We start from the raw sequence: 18,903 nt of genomic DNA on the forward strand, positions 1-18,903 counted from the left end.
CCCAGGCCAATGGCCTCAATAAGGGGACAATTCTGAGAAAACCTGAACAGGCGGCAATCGGGGAGGGAAGGGATAAATAATTGCTGCATGGGGAGGGGGACTGATGTGGAGTTAGGGGGCCCATGGACTGAACGAATTATAATATGGGGGTTGGGGAGAGGCTGGAAGTGAGATAGGGGCCAGACTGGTATCACTATAAATTTGGGTGAATTCAAGCTGGCAAAGTCTGTGTGTGTTGCAGACGTGCCGTTCAGAAATCAAGCGACCCTCCAAGAAACAGAATAGCAGTGCCAAACAGGTCTCAAGATTTGGGGGGAGGGAAGGAAAGATGAGATTGTGGGCTCTGATTCTGGGTGGGCCATATGGCCCCCTTCCTGCCTGCCCCTGAAACCCCTTGATCTAATGATGTAACGCTGGCAAGCAAAGGTTTCGTGTCCTCCCCTGGCATTTCAGCAAATGACGGTGAGTGGTTGTGGGCAGGCAGGGGAGCAGGGACAGGGGTCTGCGTGTTGGGGGCATGGGATGTTTTGGGGTGTGCGGCGGAGGGACGCTGCTCCTTTAAGGGTGGAAGGAAAAGAGAGGGCCTGTGAACCAGGAAGTGGAACATGCTGTCCCAGTGGGAGCTGGGCTCTGACAGATGGAGGCTGTGCAGAGCGGATGCTGAAGCTAGAGGGGAAATCAACCCTCTGGCAGCTACCCCCAGCGGGCTGCAGCTGCTCTCTGGGGCCTCCCTGGCGTGCTGAGCGGGGAAGCCGAAGGATTCACACAGGAGGCTGCTAAATCCGGAGTCAGTGGCCTGCTGTCAGCGCTATGATGGAGGCTAATAGGAGCTGCAGGTACTCAATGCCTTAGGGCAGGGCGGGGCTCAACCTTTCCAGGCTCCTGTCCCCCTTTCAGGAGGCTGATTTGTCTTGTGCACCCCCAGTTTCACCTCACTTAAAAACTACTTGCTTACAAAATCAGACATAAAAATACAAGAGTGGCACAGCCACTCGTTCTGAGAAATGGCTGATTTCCTACCATCTAATTATAAAATAAATTGATCAGAATATAAACCTTGTACTTACATTTCAGCGTATAGTATACAGAGGAGTATAAACAAGTCATTGCCTATGAAATGTTAGTCTGTACTGACTTCACTAGTGCTTTTCATGTAGCCTGTTGTAAAACTAGGCAAATAGCTAGATGTGTTGATGTACCCCCTGGAAGACCTGTGTGTACCCCTGGTTGAGAACCGCTGCCTTACAGAATCAGGCCTCTTCTGTGGTGGAGCCCAGCTATGGATTTAGACCCGCAGATGTCCGGACTGAACGTTTTGGCTTGAGATTTCCCCCTTGGGCACAGTCCGGGCCAGGATTTGGAAGGTGCTGGCAAATATGTGTATAAGGGACTGTGCCTTTAGCATGCATAATCCAGGTTGAGATGGCAATTCTTAGCTGCTAACACATTAGCCCACACCTTTGAAATCCTAGTCTAGACAAAGCCTGGGGTCCCCTGTGTTTCCCCCCAGTTCCATTTTGCAATTTTGGGGGCAGGGATAAAAATTGACATTGTATGGTCTTAAATCGTGACTAATCTCTCCCAGGCATACTGGGCCGTGCCTCATCCCGCTGGTCTCTTTGGAGTTATGTTGGGTGAATTTTGATGGCTGTGTGGCTGTAGAGCTGACGTCTTGTTTGTGGGCTGTCAGGACAGCACCCATCTCCCTGTTTCATTTGTGGGTTTAGCCTCTGGGGCTAGCGGGTCTGTGGTATCCACAGCTATGGCACCTGCACTGCCCAAGAGTCCTGAGATTTTAGAGGCATTCTTGGGGGCCTGGGAGCTCCCCCAGAAGCCATTCCCAGCACAAAACCTGCTTAGGGCCACATTTTCCCTCCTGTCCTCTGTGTGCACCACAGCAGCGTGGTCTAGTGGGTGGAACAGAGCGGACTTGGATTTCAGTGATCTGGTTTCTATGTATTATTAAAACCCTGCAAACAAGGCTTCTGCAGATTCTGTGGGTGCATTTCTGGGTTCTTATTTGTAAAGCAAATAAACCACTTGGCCCCGAATGTGGCCCCACGGGTGGAATATTTTTGTTATGCATTAGATCAGGGGTTCTCAAATTGGGGATCGGGACCCCTCGGGGGGTCGTGAGGTTATTACATGGGGGGTCACAAGTTATCAGCCTCCACCCCAAACCCTCCTTTGCCTCCAGCATTTATAATGGTGTTAAATATATAAAAAAGGGTTTTTAATGTATAAAGGGGGATCGCACTCAGAGGCTTGCTGTGTGAAAGGGGTCACCAGTACAAAAGTCTGCGAACCCCTGCATTAGACGTTCCGTGTGCCGTGTTTGCAATGTGAAGGTTGCCTCTAGGCTCCAGTAACTGCCCTGCTTGACCGTGGGTGCCGTGCTCAGCAGCTCCCTGCTCCTACCTCCAAGCCAGTGTGGAAAACAGCCGTCCAGGGCTCTATGGAGTTCACTGTCTGCTGAAGTGTTGTGCGCCAGGCACCTGGTAGGGCATATCTCTTCAGCCCTGTCTTGGGGGTAGCTGAGGGGTAGGGGGGTGCTGTGCGTGACAAGGGCTGTCTACACAAAATGAATTTGCTTTTCATCTTTTGTGTTAGCTCGTGAGCTGCTGCTGCTCCTCTCCCTTGTGTCACGGCTACAGGAAGTCACTGAGGCAAATGCAGTGGCTGGATTTTAAAAGGGGCTGTGTGATTTTATGACCAATAATAGTTAGGGGGCCTAGGAGAAGGCTAATCCAATCAGTGCTCCAGGGCAGAAGCCAACTGCAGCAGGTCAGAAAGGAATTCCTGCCCTTCCCCAGGCCGTGTTCTGCAATAGGCTAAGTCCGTCGTGGGATGTTTTCACCCTGCTCTGAAGCTTTTCTGGGAGAAGGGAGATCTTACTAGGCAGACCAGTGGTCTCATCTGTCTCCTGGGGTATCTTACTATCTCAGCTAGTACATGGAAGGAGACAAGATGATTGGATCCACTATAGCAGGAGATGGGGTACTGGGCTAGACAACCTAGTGGTGTGATTTGGATGCTGGGTACCATACTAGATGCCCTAATTGTCTCCTATGCACCCCTTTTATGGCCTAAGCCAATATATGGCAAATCCTATTTTCCCCTCACCTCTCCTGGCTGCTCTTGGGGTTTTATTGCATTGCCGGGGGCCCTTGGAATGTGCCCCATCAACATTGGATGTGGCCTTTGCAGGGCCGGTGAGATGGAAGCTCCCCCAGCTCCCTGGCTGCAGAAGTTTGACAAGCCTTCCCGTCTCCTCCTCCACACGCTGACGTCCGGGCCATGCGGGGCGCTGGCTGCCTTCCGAGCCCTCCAGCGCATCCAGGCCTGCGATGCTCCGGGACAGGCGTTCCATTGGCAGATCTTCACCGAGACCTTGTGTTCTGAAGAGCCCGTGCTGCTAGGACCCGAGAGGACCCTCATCCTGTGAGTCGCTTATGTTGTCTATTTAGAAAACCCACAATAACTTCTCCGTCCAGCAGTTGCTTCGGCCCTTTAAGGGCCCAGTCCTTCACGGCGCTGATTGCCCTTAATTCCCATTCAAGCCCGTGGGAGATGAGGCAGCTCGGCATCGTTCAGGACCAGCCCTGGAGTGCCAAACCTCTTGCTCATGTACTGCACTGGGAGTGTGGGTTGAGTAAAGAGGGCAGGCGTGGCCCTGAGTGCGGAGAAGAAGCAACGTGCTGGTCTGTGCATTAATAATGCTTTGCACACAGGTGTCTGCATAACTAACTGCTGCAGTGCCCGTGGGAGGCAGGGGGGTTCCCTGTGTCACGCGGGGGAAGGTGAGGCAGACAGAAAGTGCCTAGTTCCAGAGCAGGGCCGTCTTGTGGTCAGAATGTTGGGGATCCTTCAGGTCAAGAGGGGGCTGAGACCAGATCCTTTTTTCTATAAACGCTCTATCTGACCCTGTCAGATTCCCAGGCGGCCCATCTCTGCTCCTCTGCCTGCTCCTTTCTCTCCAGCGTATGGTGAATTAGGACTTCTGGAGGCAGCACCCGGGACCTGACCCTTTCCCTGGAGCATATCTACAAGCGAATTTCATTCCTTCTTTTTTTTTCCTCCCCCCCCCCCCCGCCTTCTGCCCCCTGCTCAGGAGACCAATACTGCTGTTACTTCCTGTGCTGTGCCAGAGAAATCTCTTCTCCCTGCTACACATGGTGCAGGGCAGCGTGCCGAAGGACTGCCTCAGCCAGCTGCTTCAGGCTACCAGGAAAGATCCCAGCCCAGACCTTTGGGTGCAGGCCCTGCGGGATCTACTTCAGAGGGGGCTGAGAGAAGAGAGGAGCTGTTGGACTCCGGTTCCGCTGACAGACACGTGCCGGCAGCAGCTTAAAACTCTGTGCCAGAAGATTGCGGGTGGCACTCAGAGCAGACTGGACTTGGAAAGGAAATGGAGCTGGTTCATTCAGGAGCATCCAGGCCCTGAACTCTGGCCAGCTGGGGATGCGACCGACTCAGCATCTCAGCTTAGGAAGCGCAAGCAAGTAGCTGAGGAAAGTCTGGACCCCGAGGGGGAGAGGCAGAGGAAAAGGTCCCGGTTGGAAGAGGAGGAGTTAGACCTGGAACTTCTGGCAGGAGGCACCTTTGTGAAAGGAGCTGGTGCTAGGGAGGATGAGATTGGTATAGAGGCATCTGGACGTGGGTCCATTCACAGTCAAACCAGGGGGGCCAATGAAAATACCCAGCTGGATGCCATCATGGAGACAAGAGAGGCCAGTCAGTGTTCCCAGCAGGACGCAGCAGCAAAAGTCCCTGATTTTATGCAGGTACCAGCTAGTGTTTGAATTCCTTCTAAGTGAGTTATCTCAGTGCAAGCGCAGAACCCAGCCTTTCCAATATCCAAAGCAGTATGGCCAATAGAGCTCCCCTTTCTCTCCTCTCCGTGCCTCGCCTCGCCTGGTGACGCTGTATCCCCTGCCCAATGAACAGCAGCACTGAACAGCTGACACTTGTCCTATTCCATAAAGGCTACCAAAATTGGGCTTTGTGGAGCCACACGGGCAGGAGTGGGGCCTAGAGCCGAGGGCCTGCTCTTTGGGAATAAACAGTGTAGGTGTGAAAGGGATTATCTTGTAACTCCAGTTTCTCAGCCATTTTTCAGCAGCTGGCTCTCTTTCCAGAGGTGGCTGCTACTAATGGCTGCCTTTAAGTGGAATAATGGCTACCACTGATATACCTCCTCCCACCCACAGATCCCAAAGGGCTCTGCTGACTGATTGCAAACTACTTGTGGCATTTCTAGGGGTCCTGCTGCCTGCTACTGAAATGCAGCTGCTTCTGGGGTGAAGCACAGCAGCCCTTTAACAGCACACAGCAACGTAACACCACAGTTCAGAACAGGAGAATGAAGGAAATGGCCCAGAGCACTGAGATTTGATTCTCTGCCTTCCCTTGTCCCATCCCAGAAACCAAAGGGGAAGTAAAATAGGCTGGGGAATTATCTGGCTGGCTTTGAGAATTTTGCCTCCCTCCTGGGGGTTTTGTTCTTTCTAGGCTTTAACTGTTTTTAAAATGTTTTTCCCAGATGCACGTACCTAGACTGAAGATGCTGCTAGAGATGGAGTCAAATGTAAGTATTCGCATCTGCCTTCCCACTAGGAGCACTTGGTCTAAACCAGCTTGCACCAGGGCCTCCAGAAAGCGAATGTGTTTGATCCAAGGAGACAGGCTTTGCAGGAAGAGGTGGAGGGGGTGACCTGTACTGGGAAAAGGGCAGTCCTGCTGCTACATCAGGGGTGAGCAAACATTTTGTCCCGAGGGCCACGTTGGCGTTTCAAAACTGTATGGAGGGCTGGGTAGGGAAAGCTGTGCCTGCCCAAACAGCCTGGCCCCTGCCGCCTATCCTCCCCCTCCCACTTCCTGCCCCCCATTGCCCCCCTAAGAACTGCCAACCCATCCAACCCCCCCTGCTCCTCCAGCGGTTACCTGATTAACCCCTGACACCTGAGAATTGATTCCTTTTCTAAGTTTTCCTCTGGGCTGATGTCACTGCAGATGCTGCTCTTCTTCCTATGTGTGAAGTTGGACATCTTGTGGCTTTGCTGTGCTCTGAACCTGGGTCTGTCCAAACTTCTGTGTTAAGCAGCAGAGAATGTTTTCCTTTGAAACCAACTAGGGGAACGGGGATAGAACCTGTTATTCAAATGGCCTGTTTGATCTCCTATTTCTCTTAAGCAAACAGATGGGACTGCTCCTCCTGAACTGCAGATCCTGAACGAATGCACCCCTGGCCAGGTGAGCTGGCAATGGTAACACGGGAAGGGATGCTGATTGCAGCCCGTATAAAAATCATCCCCAGGGAACCAGCCTCTAATCCTCTCCTCGTTCTTCAGTGCTTGGGAAATGTCCCGCTGCTGTCTGTAATGCTTATATGGTCTCTCTTCCAGCTGGAGGGACTGTGCTCATTACTCCAGCTCTCAGAGCGTCCAGAACACATCCTCGTACATTTCTGCACCTGGCTGCTGGCTCTCACGCCCAAGCTCAGCTACACTAATGCCGCAGTGCTGACGGAGCAGCTCTTCCTCCAGCGGGTAGGTACCGATGGCCCCCAGAGACAGTGTCCTCCAGGATCCATTCTCCTGTTTGATAGGTGAGAGAAGGGGTTGTATGTTGTGCTTCATGCTGGTGAATCCCTGGAGACTGAAGTCCTGCCTGTACAGAACAGGTGCAGCACTGTGCAGTGATAGGGTAAATTTTCCCCGACTGGTTCTGTCAATACGGGCGGGAGAAGAGCTCAGGCTCCGTAACCTGTTCAATGCTTGACCTCTCTAAACCTTGAGCCAGCTCCCAAGGCCAGTGCTACGGATTTTGTACCACTGGCACCTGCTTACTAGGAACCGCGCTAAAAGACACCAGCTCACTGCTTGTGGGGTTACAGATAACCCCTTTTTGCGACTGCTGCCTTGTACTGGAACCAACAACTTTCTGGTGAGCACTGCTAGCGCTCATGCCCAATCTCCTGAGCCACCCAGGCCTACAGTTACAAAGGTATTGACGGCTGTAACTTGGGGGTCTGTGCTGAGTTGTGTTCCTGCTGTTGACAGAACCATCCCGTAGGAACCATTCTTATAAACCAATTATTGAATGCTGCAAATTTACACAGCCCTTTGCTAAATCTTTTAAAACCTTACGGGCCCTGCCCCAGGGGCTTATAGCCTGAGATAGAGTCAAGAGCTGGAACTGGTGCTGAGCCCAGGGCAAGGGTGGGCACAGGAAGGATTCACAGCAGAAGTGGATTTGAAGGAGGAGGCAGTGAGACAGTCCTTGGTGGATAAGAAGAGGGTAAAGATTTGCAGACATGCGCCCCAATCCTGCAAAGAAGCATGTACGTGCTTAAAGCTAAACACATGCGTCAGACTTTGCCAACTCAGCACCATCGGGAGCAACCTGATAGGCTCTGGGTGAAGAATGGGAAGGAGAGAGAAAGGGACAGAGAGAGCTGAAGGATTCAAGAAGCCAGGACGATGGGTTGGAGCGTAAGGAGTAAGAGGAAGTGAGCGGAGATGGGGACAAGGTCACGTGCGGCCTTTGACATGAACCAAAGAGCATGAATATGTTCCGGTAAGAGCCAGAAAGCCAGTGAAAGGAATGACAAAAAAAACAGCCATACTGGGTCAGGCCAATGGTCCATCTAGCCCAGTATCGTGTCTTCCAACAGTGGCTGGTGCCAGATGCTGGAATGAATGGAAAGAACAGGGCAATTAGCGAATGATCCATCCCCTGTCATCCAGTCCCAGCTTCTGGCACTCGGAGGCTTGGACACCCAGAGCATGGGGTTGCGTCCCTGACCACCTTAGCTAATAGCCATCGAAGGATCTATCCTCCATGAACTTACCTAGTTCTGTTTTGAACCCAGTTGTACTTTTGGCCATCACAATATCCCCTGGCAACAAGTTCCACAGGTTGACTCTGCGCTGTGTGAAGAAATACTTCCTTTTGTTTGTTTTAAACCTGCTGCCTATTCATTTCATTGGGTGAATCCTAGTTCTTGTGTTCTGTGAAGGGGTAAATAACACTTCCCTAGTCACCTTCTCCACACCAGTCGTGATTTTATAGCCCTGTATCATATAGTCTGCCTCAGTTGTCTCTTTTTCAAGCTGAACGGTCCATCTTTTTTAATATCTCCTTATACAGAAATTATTCCATTCCCCTAATAATTTTTGTTTCCCTTCTCTGTACTTTTTCCAATTCTAATATACACTTCTACCCTGATATAATGTGATCCGATGTAACATGAATTCGGATATAATGCAGTAAAGCAGTGCTCTGGGGGTGGGGGGTTGCGTGCTCTGGCAGATCACAGCCAGTTCAATATAATGCAGTTTCACCTATAACGTGGTGAGATTTTTGGGCTCCCGAGGACAGCGTTATATCGGGGTAGAGATGTATCTTTTTTGAGAAGCAGCCACCAGAACAGCACACGGATATTCAAAGTGTGGGTGAACCATGGGTCTATATAGTGGCATTATGATATTTACTGTCTTCTTATCTATCCCTTTCCTAATGATTCCCAGCATTTGGCTAGTTTTTTTTTTTTTTTCTTTTTTTCCTGCTGCTGCATATTGAATGGATGTTTTCAGAGGACTATCTACAATGACTCCAAGATCTCTTTTCTGAGTGGTAACAGCTAATTTAGACCTGTCATAAATAGATAGCTAAGGGTTAATGTTTCTTTCACCTGTAAAGGGTTAACAAAGGGAACCAAACACCTGACCAGAGGACCAACCAGGAAACTGGATTTTTCAAAGTCAGGGAGGGAAATGTGGGTCTCTTTTATCTTGGCTCTGTGTCTTTGTCTGTCTCTCAGCTATGAGACGCTTTCTGTTTCTATCTTCTAATCTTCTGTTTCCAATTGTAAGTACAGGTAGAAAAAACATATAGGCTTTTATGTTGTTTTGGGTGTATTTACATGTGTGTAACTTGCTGGAATGTTTCAAATTGGATATCTTTTTGAATCAGACTGTTTATTCATTTTTTTCTTTTAAGCAATTGATCTGTATTATTGTCATCTTGATACAGAGAAATTTTGATGTCTTTTTCTTTCTTTTTTTTATATAAAGTTTTCTTTTTAAGACTTGTTTGAGTTTTTCTCTCTGGGTAGGCTAAGGAACAAGAGGAGGGAATTCTCTTTGTGTTTGATCTACGGAGGATAAGCTCTGCAGCACCAGGGAATTGGTGGGAGGGGGAAAGAGAGAGAATCTTTTCTGTTTCCTTGTATTTGGGGTTTGTCTCTTTGTGGAATAGAAGAGATATGCTTCTTGGTATTGTGATGTAAAGAGATTGCATCCGTACTCTGAGGTTAGCCCAGATAAGAAAGTCTGGGTGGGAGAGAGAGGGGAAAGGGAAGTGGGTTATTTCCCTTGCCGATAAGACTCAGAGCTTCTGGGTCTTGGGGTCCCTCCAGGGAAAGTTGGGGGACCAGAGCGAGACAGGCGCTGTAATTCCTGTCTGGTGGCAGCGAGATAAGATCCAAGCTGGTAATTAAGCTTGGAGGTTCATGCTAAGCACCCAGATTTTGGACGCTAAGATCCAGATTTGGGAGAAAGGCTTATAATAAGACCCCATCACTTTTTCTGTATAGTTGGGATTATGTTTTCCAATGTCTATTACTTTGCACTTATCAACACTCAACTTCTTTTGCCATATTGTTGCCCAGTCACCCAGTTTTGTGAGATCCGTTTGTAACTCTTTGCAGTCACTGGTGCAGATGATGTGGTCGGAGGAGTGCATGAGGTCTCCAGTAGGGGTGTCAAGCTTGGATCTGAGATCATTGCCCATGGCACTGGCTGGGTGTTGCTCTGCGAGTTCACTGGTTGCCAACAGTGCCAAAGGGCCCGAGCAGCAGAGAAAGGGACCTCGGCCTGGCTGGAGCAGAGTCTGTGCCCTGTGCCCAAGACATCCCCTGACTTTAGAGAATAGAGCAAAACACCACGGAATGGGTGCTGGTTCCTTCTTATCTCCCTTCCCCTTCAGCAGGGGAGACTGTGCCCTTTCTAAATGGTATGCGCTAGACTTGGTAACATTCCCCCCATAGGCCCCTTAAACACTTGGGCTTCACTGACTGGCCCAGGGATGGAAAGGGTCCAGGCGACGGGGCCTGCATTTCCATGCTAAGCTGTATTTGTTCTGCATCTTCTTCCATGCCCTAGGTTCTCTCGCTGGCCCAGCCGGCCTCCCGTCATCTCATGGCTGCGCTGACCTCATTCTGTTCTAAGTACGCTCGCCCAGTCTGCTGTGCCTTGCTCACTCCAGCCCTGCAGACCTTGGGGGCAGGTGAGTTCACAGCTCGTCCTACAGGGAGAAGGGCCCCTCTGCTGCCGGATGTATGTGGCATGCGGCCAACTTGCTCTCACTACACTGGAGAGCTGCGTTACCTGATCTGTGGGTCACCAGTCATTGTCTTTTATGGTCAGAGAGCACAGATCTGCTCCTGTTCACCATCTCTGATGCAACCAGCCTGCTAAGTCACCTAAGAGTTAGGGCTCCTCAGTGCCCGGGAAAGCCCTATCAAGCATTGACTGGCATCTCCTTTCAAATCACCCATGCAACAGGCACTGTGTATTCTGGAGTGAACGAAGCAGTCTGGTTGTGAATGGTTGTTGGCGGCCCAGGGTGTGCAAATGCCTGAGAACTCCTGATCCAGACTGAGTGGGAGAAGGAGCCCCTGTCCCAGAACACCAGTTCCAAGGGATGAGTTCTGCTCTGGTGTAAGGTGGCACTACTCCAACCTGAGAGGAGCAGTGCCCTCTGACACCAGGCCCTGAGTGGCATGTCTGGAGTGAGAGACAACAGCCCCTAGCTAGACTCTTTGAATGTGAGACTCTCTCTGACCGGGACTGGTATCAGTTATTCTATCCATGTGGCCAGGGGGAAGCCAGACTCTCTCCAGCATGGCAGACAAGGCCTTTGCCCTGCAGCAGGTCAAGGAGCCAGGGCTGTGAGGACATGCCCAGTGTGCGGTGATGGAGCTGACTGTGGGAGCGGGTGGAAGGGGATGGAATGTGACTGCTTGTGGCCAACGCTGCCATCTTGTCGTTGCAGGCCCCGAGCGGACAAAGCTAGTGTGCGAGCTGATAGAGGACAGCCTGGAGCCAGAGTACGTGAGGCTGGTACTCAGGTAAATGCTTATAGAAGGGGAGGAATTTCTACCCACTGTGTCCCCTCGCACAGGAATGACTAGGGTATGATATCACCCACTGGTTCAGACAGGCAGTCCTCGCTCACTCTAGACTGAGGGCCAGATACTGTCCTGGATGCACACAATCCACTCCATTGCACACATGGGAACTGTGGGGCCAGCATGAAGCCCGTATACCCTGGAGAATTCTGTGCAAGCAGAGGCGGGCAGCTAGCACTGATCTATTCCAAACTGTGCTTGCAGTTCAGCCATGTCGCCTTCTCAGGCATAGACAACACTAGAAAGGGTTTGCTGGTCTAGCTAGTCCAGCAAACTGCCCCTAGTGCAGACATAGCTTCTACTGGCAAAAGAATTCCCTTATCGGCATAGCTTATACCAGGTCCTCTAACAAAGTAAGAGGTAAAACTGTGTCTCCGCTGGTATAAACGTGTCACCATTATTCACACCCCTACCCAACATTATTATACCGGCCAGAGTTTCTAGTGTAGCCCTGGCCTTATTCTCCTCTCCAGCCAGGTCCTTGAGATGCCATGGTCAGAGGAGCTCATCACTGTTGTGCAGACATTGCTGGGAAGGCAGGTGAGCAAATGCATTCTCTCCTGATTTATTTAAATGACCCTTTTGAAAAACCTGTGTGTGAATTTAGTAGTGACGAAAGGTGCCGACTTGATGTCCTGGAGTCCTCTCTCCCCCCAGAGCAGGACTCCACCTTGACCCAAGCCACCACAGTTATTATCCACTGCCCATGCTACCATGTCTAGGCTGTGCAGCTTGAGATGGAGCATTGCATGCTGCGACCAGTAGTCTTCATGGGCAGTTCCTCCATATTACAGATGAGGGCAACTGCAGTCTGTGTCTCTCCCATGCCGCCTTCAGGCACCTGGCAATTTCCCAGGGTATTTGGGTGCCGTTGCTGTTGGTGGGTGCTGACTGCTCTTTGGTTCAATTCATCCAGAACCTGCAGTGAACCAGTCTAGGACACTTGGTGTCTGAGATGTTCCTTGTTCCTTATATTGTCCTTGCTCCATGTCCACATCTCTCTTTCAGGTGGAGCTGGCCCCTGAGCTCTTTAACCTCCTGGTCCTGAAACTGTGCCGGCTGGCCCAGGAATTTGCTAGGTCAATGAATTACACCAAGCTGATGATGGCTGTGCTGACCATATACAGCAGCAATGTGAGTCTAGACTGAGAGCTGTGAGTCCTGGGGGAAGGGTGGGTGGTGGGTGTCTTGCTTTTATGTGCACAGGGCCAAGAGGAAATTGCACAAACATGAGCTCCGCTTAAGGTGTCCATTGCGCCATCTCGTTGGTGAAAGGGATCTCGTGTAAATACCTTTCAGTTGGATGGGATTTTCTTCTTCACTTCCTGTCTTAACTGACTCTATACCGCGCATCTGGAATTCCTGAGTTCTGATCCACCTGGAACTTGGAAAGAGTCACTTAAATCCTGATTTTTTCAAAGGTGCTGAGCACCCACAATTCAGCACCTCTGGAAAACCAGGCCCAAGGCCCAAAATCAGTCACCCCTTCTGGACAATGGACTCAGTGGTTTAAGCACCAGGTTTAGAACTGCTAGAATGCCTGGAACCTCAACAAGCAGATGCATTGAGTTCTATGCAGTGTATTCAGGCTGGGCCTTTTGGATGAGACCTTTCTGAGCTCCTGCCTGCTGGAGGGGCATGGAAGGGACATTTTGAAAAGTGGCCCCTGCTTTTGGATGTTGCCATTTTGGGGAGCTCTGCGTCAGACACTAAGGGCCTCATTTTTCAGAGGCATTGAGTATTTCTTGGACGGAAGGTGCTGCAGAACAACACCCTCCACAGCTCCAATGGAAATCAGTGGGTGCTGCAGTTGCTCAGTACCTCTGAAAATCAGGCCCAGTGCGTCTCGAGTTGGGCTCCCAATTCAGGCTATTAACACAGGGTCACGTAGCTCAGTGAAACTTGGTTGTTGATGAGAAAGAAACTAACTCTTACCAGCCACCGTTCCTTTGAATCAAAGCCAGAGAGGCCTAAACAGCTTCTTTTCCCTCTTCCTTCACAGATTACTCCAGCCCATCAGAGACATTTATCTGGTGCTCTGGATCTCAACCACACAGCTCTCCGGAAATCTCTGCAGGTTGCCCTGGAACAAATGGCTCCCAGGTGAAATAACAAGTCCGTCCCTACGTTCCACAGGAAAGGGAGAGCGTCATGGTCACCTGCCCCAGCTGGGAACACCACAGGCTGCCCCGGAGGGCATGTGAGAAGACAGTTCTGAGCACTTGCATTCCTAGTGTCAGTGTGATGGAAACAGGTGGAGATACCCTGAGATGCTGACATACGTGGGAGTGGAAACTGCACTGACGTCTTGCTTTAGCTATTACTCCATGTGTAAGTTTCCCTGTCCCTCAGTGTTTTCTGAGTCCTTCTTTCTTCTTCCCAGGTGAAGTAGCCCATCCTAATGGAACAGAGTGGTATAAATGTCTGCCTTCTCAGACTCCAGCCACCAAGGGTCTGTGTATGGCCCTTCATACCACCAGTGACTGTGATGAGCCCCCTCTGGCACAGGAGAAGGATGGCTTCCAGAGCTAGAGTTAGAGCCAGCGTAACAGAACCTTGGGGAACAGGTCATGCCAAGTAACGTCAGACTGGTGCCTGCAGAATATTCCTGAAACAGAGACATCTGTTGAGTGACAGTAATGGGCAAACCTGGATGCCCCTTCAACTAAAGATTCTGTGTATGGAAAATCCCACAGCTGAGGAAGATCTAAAATTCTAGAAGAACTCCCAGCATAACTCTCCTTATTAATACCCCACCTGCTTCAGGTACCCCTGCGTTCCCACTTGGGCTGTTTTCTTGCATAAAAACCCTTCAGACATGGGGGCTCACTCTGTATTTTTGGATCTCCCAACGTGGAGGGTTTTCCTGGCTAAGCTAGCTCAGAGTTGAGCGAACCTCCTCTCTTTAGACCTAGTGAAACTAGTTTGGATTACATAACTTCCTCTCCCTCAGAACGTGAACTGGACCTTCCTTGAGGTTCAAAGATGACTCGGCCTTTTCACTTTTCTTCCTGCGGCTGCCTCCACATTCTCCTTGGAAGTGCCAAAATATCTGATGAGGCCGGACTACAAGCAAGTGGCACTAAGTCTCTTCTCATGAAACTTGCAGCCCAGTTTTGAAGGCAGATGGTTTTGGTAAGCTTGTGATCTCCGGGGTGTTTGTGACCTGGAGATGTTATTAGTTATCCCATAAGTACAGTTTATAAAGTGAGGAATTAAATGCTCGGGGCCGGTGTTCTGAAGTGTCTGTTCCGCCACCGCCCTCCAGAAGGGACTTTAACCTGTGTTATCTCGGTAAAGGAGACACCTTGCCTCACCGTGTCTTCAGGATTCCATCTTGTCCCTTGTGCTCATCTTTGGGTTCATTAAACATCCCAAGTGCTATTAACTGCTCATAAAAGCATTTGTACCTTTTGTCTGTCTAAAACCTGAAGGAAAATACATTTATATTTCTGCTTGGGTGTATTGTCTTTTTTCCTTTGTCAGAGCAGTACAATAAAACAGATCATTTCATAACCCACCCGTATTCCTGATGCTGTTCTCTCTGTGTTATACCTCTGGGCCTGAGCCTGCCTAAGCCTGATGAGTCCTCCCTGAGCCGGCCTGCAGAGACAATTACCATTCAACCAGGGTTCAGCTATTCCACAGGTGGGGACCCACCCAGGTGATCCCAAGGCAGGTATATAGGCTGGTAAGGGAAGCAGTCTCTGCGCGGTGTCACTACTTGGCTCGGAACATTCCCCTTCCAAGTAGTTTTAACAAACTGCCCTTGTTCCTGCTCTAGCCAGTGTCTCTTTCCACGCTAGCCAGCCTCAGCTGGCTGCCCAGTGATTGATGGGGAAAGGACCTGAAGAACTCTTGTGCGTAGCTCAAAAGCTTGTCTCACTCAGCAGAGAAGTTGGTCCAATAAAATCTATTACCTCACCTGTCTTGTCTCTAATATCCTGGGCCCAATATGGCTACACCAATACTGCCTGACTCTGTCACTTTGTCCATCCCCTGACTCCCTATTCTGCCAGAGGCCGGGACAGGGTTGAGTTAATATAGTCTTGAGACCCCGGTCACAGTTCAGTGTGGTATGATCTCAATGGACTGATGCACATCACATAGCAATAGCGATGAGAGTGCAAAATCATGGAGCAGCTCAGTCCCTCTCTACAGGGGACATGACGGGAAACGGGCCTGTGGGTCTTAAGTGTCGTTAAGCCTTTTCTCCCAAAGCACAGACTTCAGATCCATTTTGACTTGATGCTGTCCCTTTAATACTGCAATTAATGTAGGTAGAGACAGTGTGTTTAAATCAGAGGTCCCCAAACTGTGGGGGGTGGCAAGGTCTGAGGTAGCCCATGTTGGGAGTGGCACCCAGCCCTGCTCTGCCCCCCCCCCCCCCGCTCTGCTCTGACCCTGGCCCTCACCCCAGCCCCAGTCTTGGCTATGGCTTCTACTCCAGGTTCCACTCCTAGCCCCTGCTCCAGTCCTGCCCTTCCAGCCTTGGCCCCCAGCTGCAGCTCTGTTCCCGTCCCAGACCTGGCCCCCTTACTGGGGTTGCCAACCCTCCAGTATTGGCCTGGAGTCTCCAGGAATTAAAGATTAATCTTTAAAGATTATGTCATGTTATTAAATCTCCAGGAATACATCCAACCAAAACTGGCAACGCTACCTCTTAGCCCCCCTGTCCATGTTTCCTCCCCGCCAAGGAGCCAGGGCCCTGTTCCCAGCTCTGGGGCATAGGGGATGGGCATGGACAGGGTTAGGCAAGGGGGCATAGCTTGGTGTGCTGGGCAGGAAAGGAGGCGCTGCAGCATCAGGTGGCAGAAGCAGGGTGGATTTATTTTCAGTGCTAAGAATCCTGGGGGCTCTTTGGGTCAGGGTGTCCCTCTTTCTCCTTGTCCCAGCTGCAGATATCTGTATAGTGGCTGAACTTCTAGGGCATCATCTCCTGAAGTGGATCATCAAGGCAAATATACTTGTGTCACGGATCCACAAGATCGGTGCTATGCCCCTAACTTTGGAACAGTCTCTAGGAGGCCTTCACTGTGCCCAACCCTCCTAGGAGCCCATTCTTCCTCCAGGGTAACCCATGTCTCTTCTCCACCCCCTTAGACTGGACCTCTAGGCCTTCAGCATGCCTGCTTCACACCACAAGCTCTGTTTGGCGAGTCCACCAGAGAGAGAGAGAGACTCCTGATGGAGATTTGTACACTCTTCAGGGATTCATGCACCTCAGCAAGCGTTTGCAGTGACGCTTGGACAGCATTGTCAAAAGTCGGGCTTATTAGTCAACTGGGACACAGCACAGGAAGGCCTTAGGTTAGCATAGAGACATGACGGTCAAAGCATCGCCCATTCTGCTTAGCCCAGCGCCCAGCCAAGCTGCAGTGAGCCCCGTGATCAAGATCTATGTGTCTCTTAGTCCGACTTCCTTGGTCAGGCTCCAGGTGAGAGTCCCAATCCGTTCAGCAGCCAATTCTTTTGTTCTGGTGCTGGAGAATGTTGCCCAGCTTCCCTACTGAGAGGTGGGTGTGACATTCCCCTCTGGTGTTATCTGGACCGGTGATCTGCTAGGCCACACTAATCCTTGACTCTGGGAGCCAGCCTTACCCTGCTCTGCTGTGAGAGCCCCCACCCCTGGGCCATTCATGCACAGCCTCTGGCACGTCAGCTGCTCCCATCTACTTGCAAGCGAATGACACTAGCCAATATCTCCGGTCCCAGACACAACCCTAGGAACCTCTGTCTTGCAGTGTCCAGTTATGCCCACTGGATGCTGCAGCTTATATAAATTAATTGATTTAACAAAGACATTGATATGTACCAGGCTTATTATCCCAAGGGGAGCCTCTGACACTGCATACCAAACGCACTGCTTCAGGTAGACTTAACAAACAGATTTATTAATTATAAAGATCGATTTTAAATGATTATGCGTCAAAGCACAAGTCAGATTTGGTCAAATTAAATAAAAGCAAAACACATTCTATGCTGATCTTAACACTTTCAGTGGCCTTAAAAACATAGATGCTTCTCACCACAGACTGGCTACACTATCTACGCCAAAGGGAGGGCGTCGCTCATCAGCCTCTGTCTCCCCAACAGGCGGTTGCTGGCTTGACAGAAAAAGTCTTCTGTAAACCTAGTGCTGCCTATGTGGGGGCTGAGATTGGCTGAACTATGCCGCTCGGGGTATGAGTGGATTTTTCACACCCTGAAAGACGTAGTTATGTCGACCTAATTTTCTACTGTAGACCTGGCCTCAGAAAGCCAGGTGCCATTCATATCTGTATCTCTTAGCCAGCCTCAAGCGCAAACAGCCTTTTCCACCTGCTGAATAACAAGGCAGCGTATAGTGGAAAATTTCCATGTCATCACAACTGGATCTTATTAGTTAAGCTTGTACAAGTCACATAATCATGTGTCCTTCTGATGGCCCCGTGGAGTTGGTGGTTAGCAATTAGCTTTCAGGGAGGAGAGTTCTGATCATGAGCCCATATCCCTTCTATGCTTTAAAACCAAACCTGTTGGGTTGTGGGGGCAGACGGTGGCACTATCCATGTGGATTTAATCAGCTGTTGTGCGTAATGCATTTAGGGAACTCTACTGCTGGGACTTTCCTCCTTAAGCCCAGGAATGCCCCAAAATTTAGTTTATACTTAAAGTTAAGATAGCTGACCAAGGAAATGCCTGCTGGGTCATAAGTGTAAAACCCTTTAGCGCTAAGTGATCAAAGCTGCTCAGCTGTTCCCCATTGGCTGGCGTTGAGGGGCAAGGCTGAGGAAGGCGCAAAACATTTACCGCTCACATGCAGTGTCATGGATGAGAATTTGATCCTTTTACTAAGTTTTTAGGCAGTTCTGATGTTCCTCTAGTCTAACGTGCCTTGTTGCAGCTAGTTTTGCATCTGAGTAACTTGTCAAATCATACATGCGGAAGGACCCACTTTGCTTGTGACTCCTGAGCGCATAAGATAGTTTTGGCCTTTAAATTATACTGCAGTGCTTCTAACGCCAACCGTTTGAAACCTCAAGCATGAAAAAAGGGGCTATTTAAAAAACAAAACACATTTGAAACTCTGTCTGTACTCCCTTGAAAAGTCCCAGCTTCAGGATTCCCTGCTGGCAATATCCTAGAACAGTTTTCGTGCCCTGTTTCAGATAGGTGTGCAATCGCAAACACTGGTAGGGGAAATGTAGAATCCTATATTAATGTAGGCTATTAACCCATATTTACAACTTGTTGCCATTCACCTTAACACACTATTATCGGGATTTAGTGTCGTATGAACACCTAATCCTCTAGCATTAGCACACAAAGTGATAGCTTGGAAATACATCCCATTACTGAACATAGGTCCTAATATTTAGGCTGCATGTCTTCAGGCATGACAGAAGCTGTCAGTGTCTGACAGATGAGAACCAGGTTACCTATCACAAGTCACTCGGTAACACTCATCACACTGTTGTGGTTCAACTTTAAAACTACCACTCTCCCCCCACTGCTGCTGCTGTTTGCCTTTATGAGAGTTGTTGGGCTGTTTTGACTAAGGCAACATGCCTCTGATTAAAGCATTTTAATAATTTGATGAAATAAGGAAGCGCTTAAGTGAGATGTAAAGTCTTGCTTGTCATGTCTCATCTGGGATATGTCTCTGTATGTACTTAGCACCACTCTGGCTTTATGGTCTATGGTATCTCTTCCGTCAGAGATTTCAG

General features: G+C 49.9%; 1 protein-coding gene across 2 annotated transcripts; it reads left to right on the top strand.

Moving 5' to 3' along the window:
• The first annotated feature begins 615 nt into the window (after positions 1-615).
• FANCE (FA complementation group E) lies at positions 616-14,714 on the top strand. 2 transcript variants are annotated; one of them, XM_032789076.2, is made up of 12 exons: positions 616-836; positions 3,208-3,441; positions 4,112-4,784; positions 5,543-5,587; positions 6,193-6,252; positions 6,405-6,548; positions 10,167-10,290; positions 11,059-11,134; positions 11,668-11,734; positions 12,203-12,328; positions 13,197-13,297; positions 13,578-14,714. In XM_032789076.2, the coding sequence occupies exons 1-12, from the start codon at positions 811-813 to the stop codon at positions 13,579-13,581; spliced, it is 1,680 nt and encodes a 559-aa protein (XP_032644967.1). In that variant the 5' UTR covers positions 616-810; the 3' UTR covers positions 13,582-14,714. The 2 variants fall into 2 exon arrangements, with proteins under 2 accessions (XP_032644967.1, XP_074921039.1); XM_075064938.1 differs by lacking the exon at positions 13,578-14,714 and having other exon boundaries at positions 717-836; positions 13,197-13,381.
• The last annotated feature ends 4,189 nt before the right edge of the window (positions 14,715-18,903 follow it).

This window comes from Chelonoidis abingdonii, chromosome 4, assembly GCF_003597395.2.
Source record: "Chelonoidis abingdonii isolate Lonesome George chromosome 4, CheloAbing_2.0, whole genome shotgun sequence".
Lineage (NCBI taxonomy): Eukaryota > Metazoa > Chordata > Testudines > Testudinidae > Chelonoidis > Chelonoidis abingdonii.

What these genes read in the sequence shown, in the direction of transcription:
- FANCE (XM_032789076.2), top strand. Translation starts at nt 811, where the DNA reads ATGATGGAGGCTAATAGGAGCTGCAG. An exon ending in ACGAATGCACCCCTGGCCAG is followed by an intron (nt 6,253 to 6,404) that starts GTGAGCTGGCAA and finishes TCTCTCTTCCAG; the next exon opens with CTGGAGGGACTGTGCTCATT. An exon ending in AGCAGCTCTTCCTCCAGCGG is followed by an intron (nt 6,549 to 10,166) that starts GTAGGTACCGAT and finishes TCCATGCCCTAG; the next exon opens with GTTCTCTCGCTGGCCCAGCC.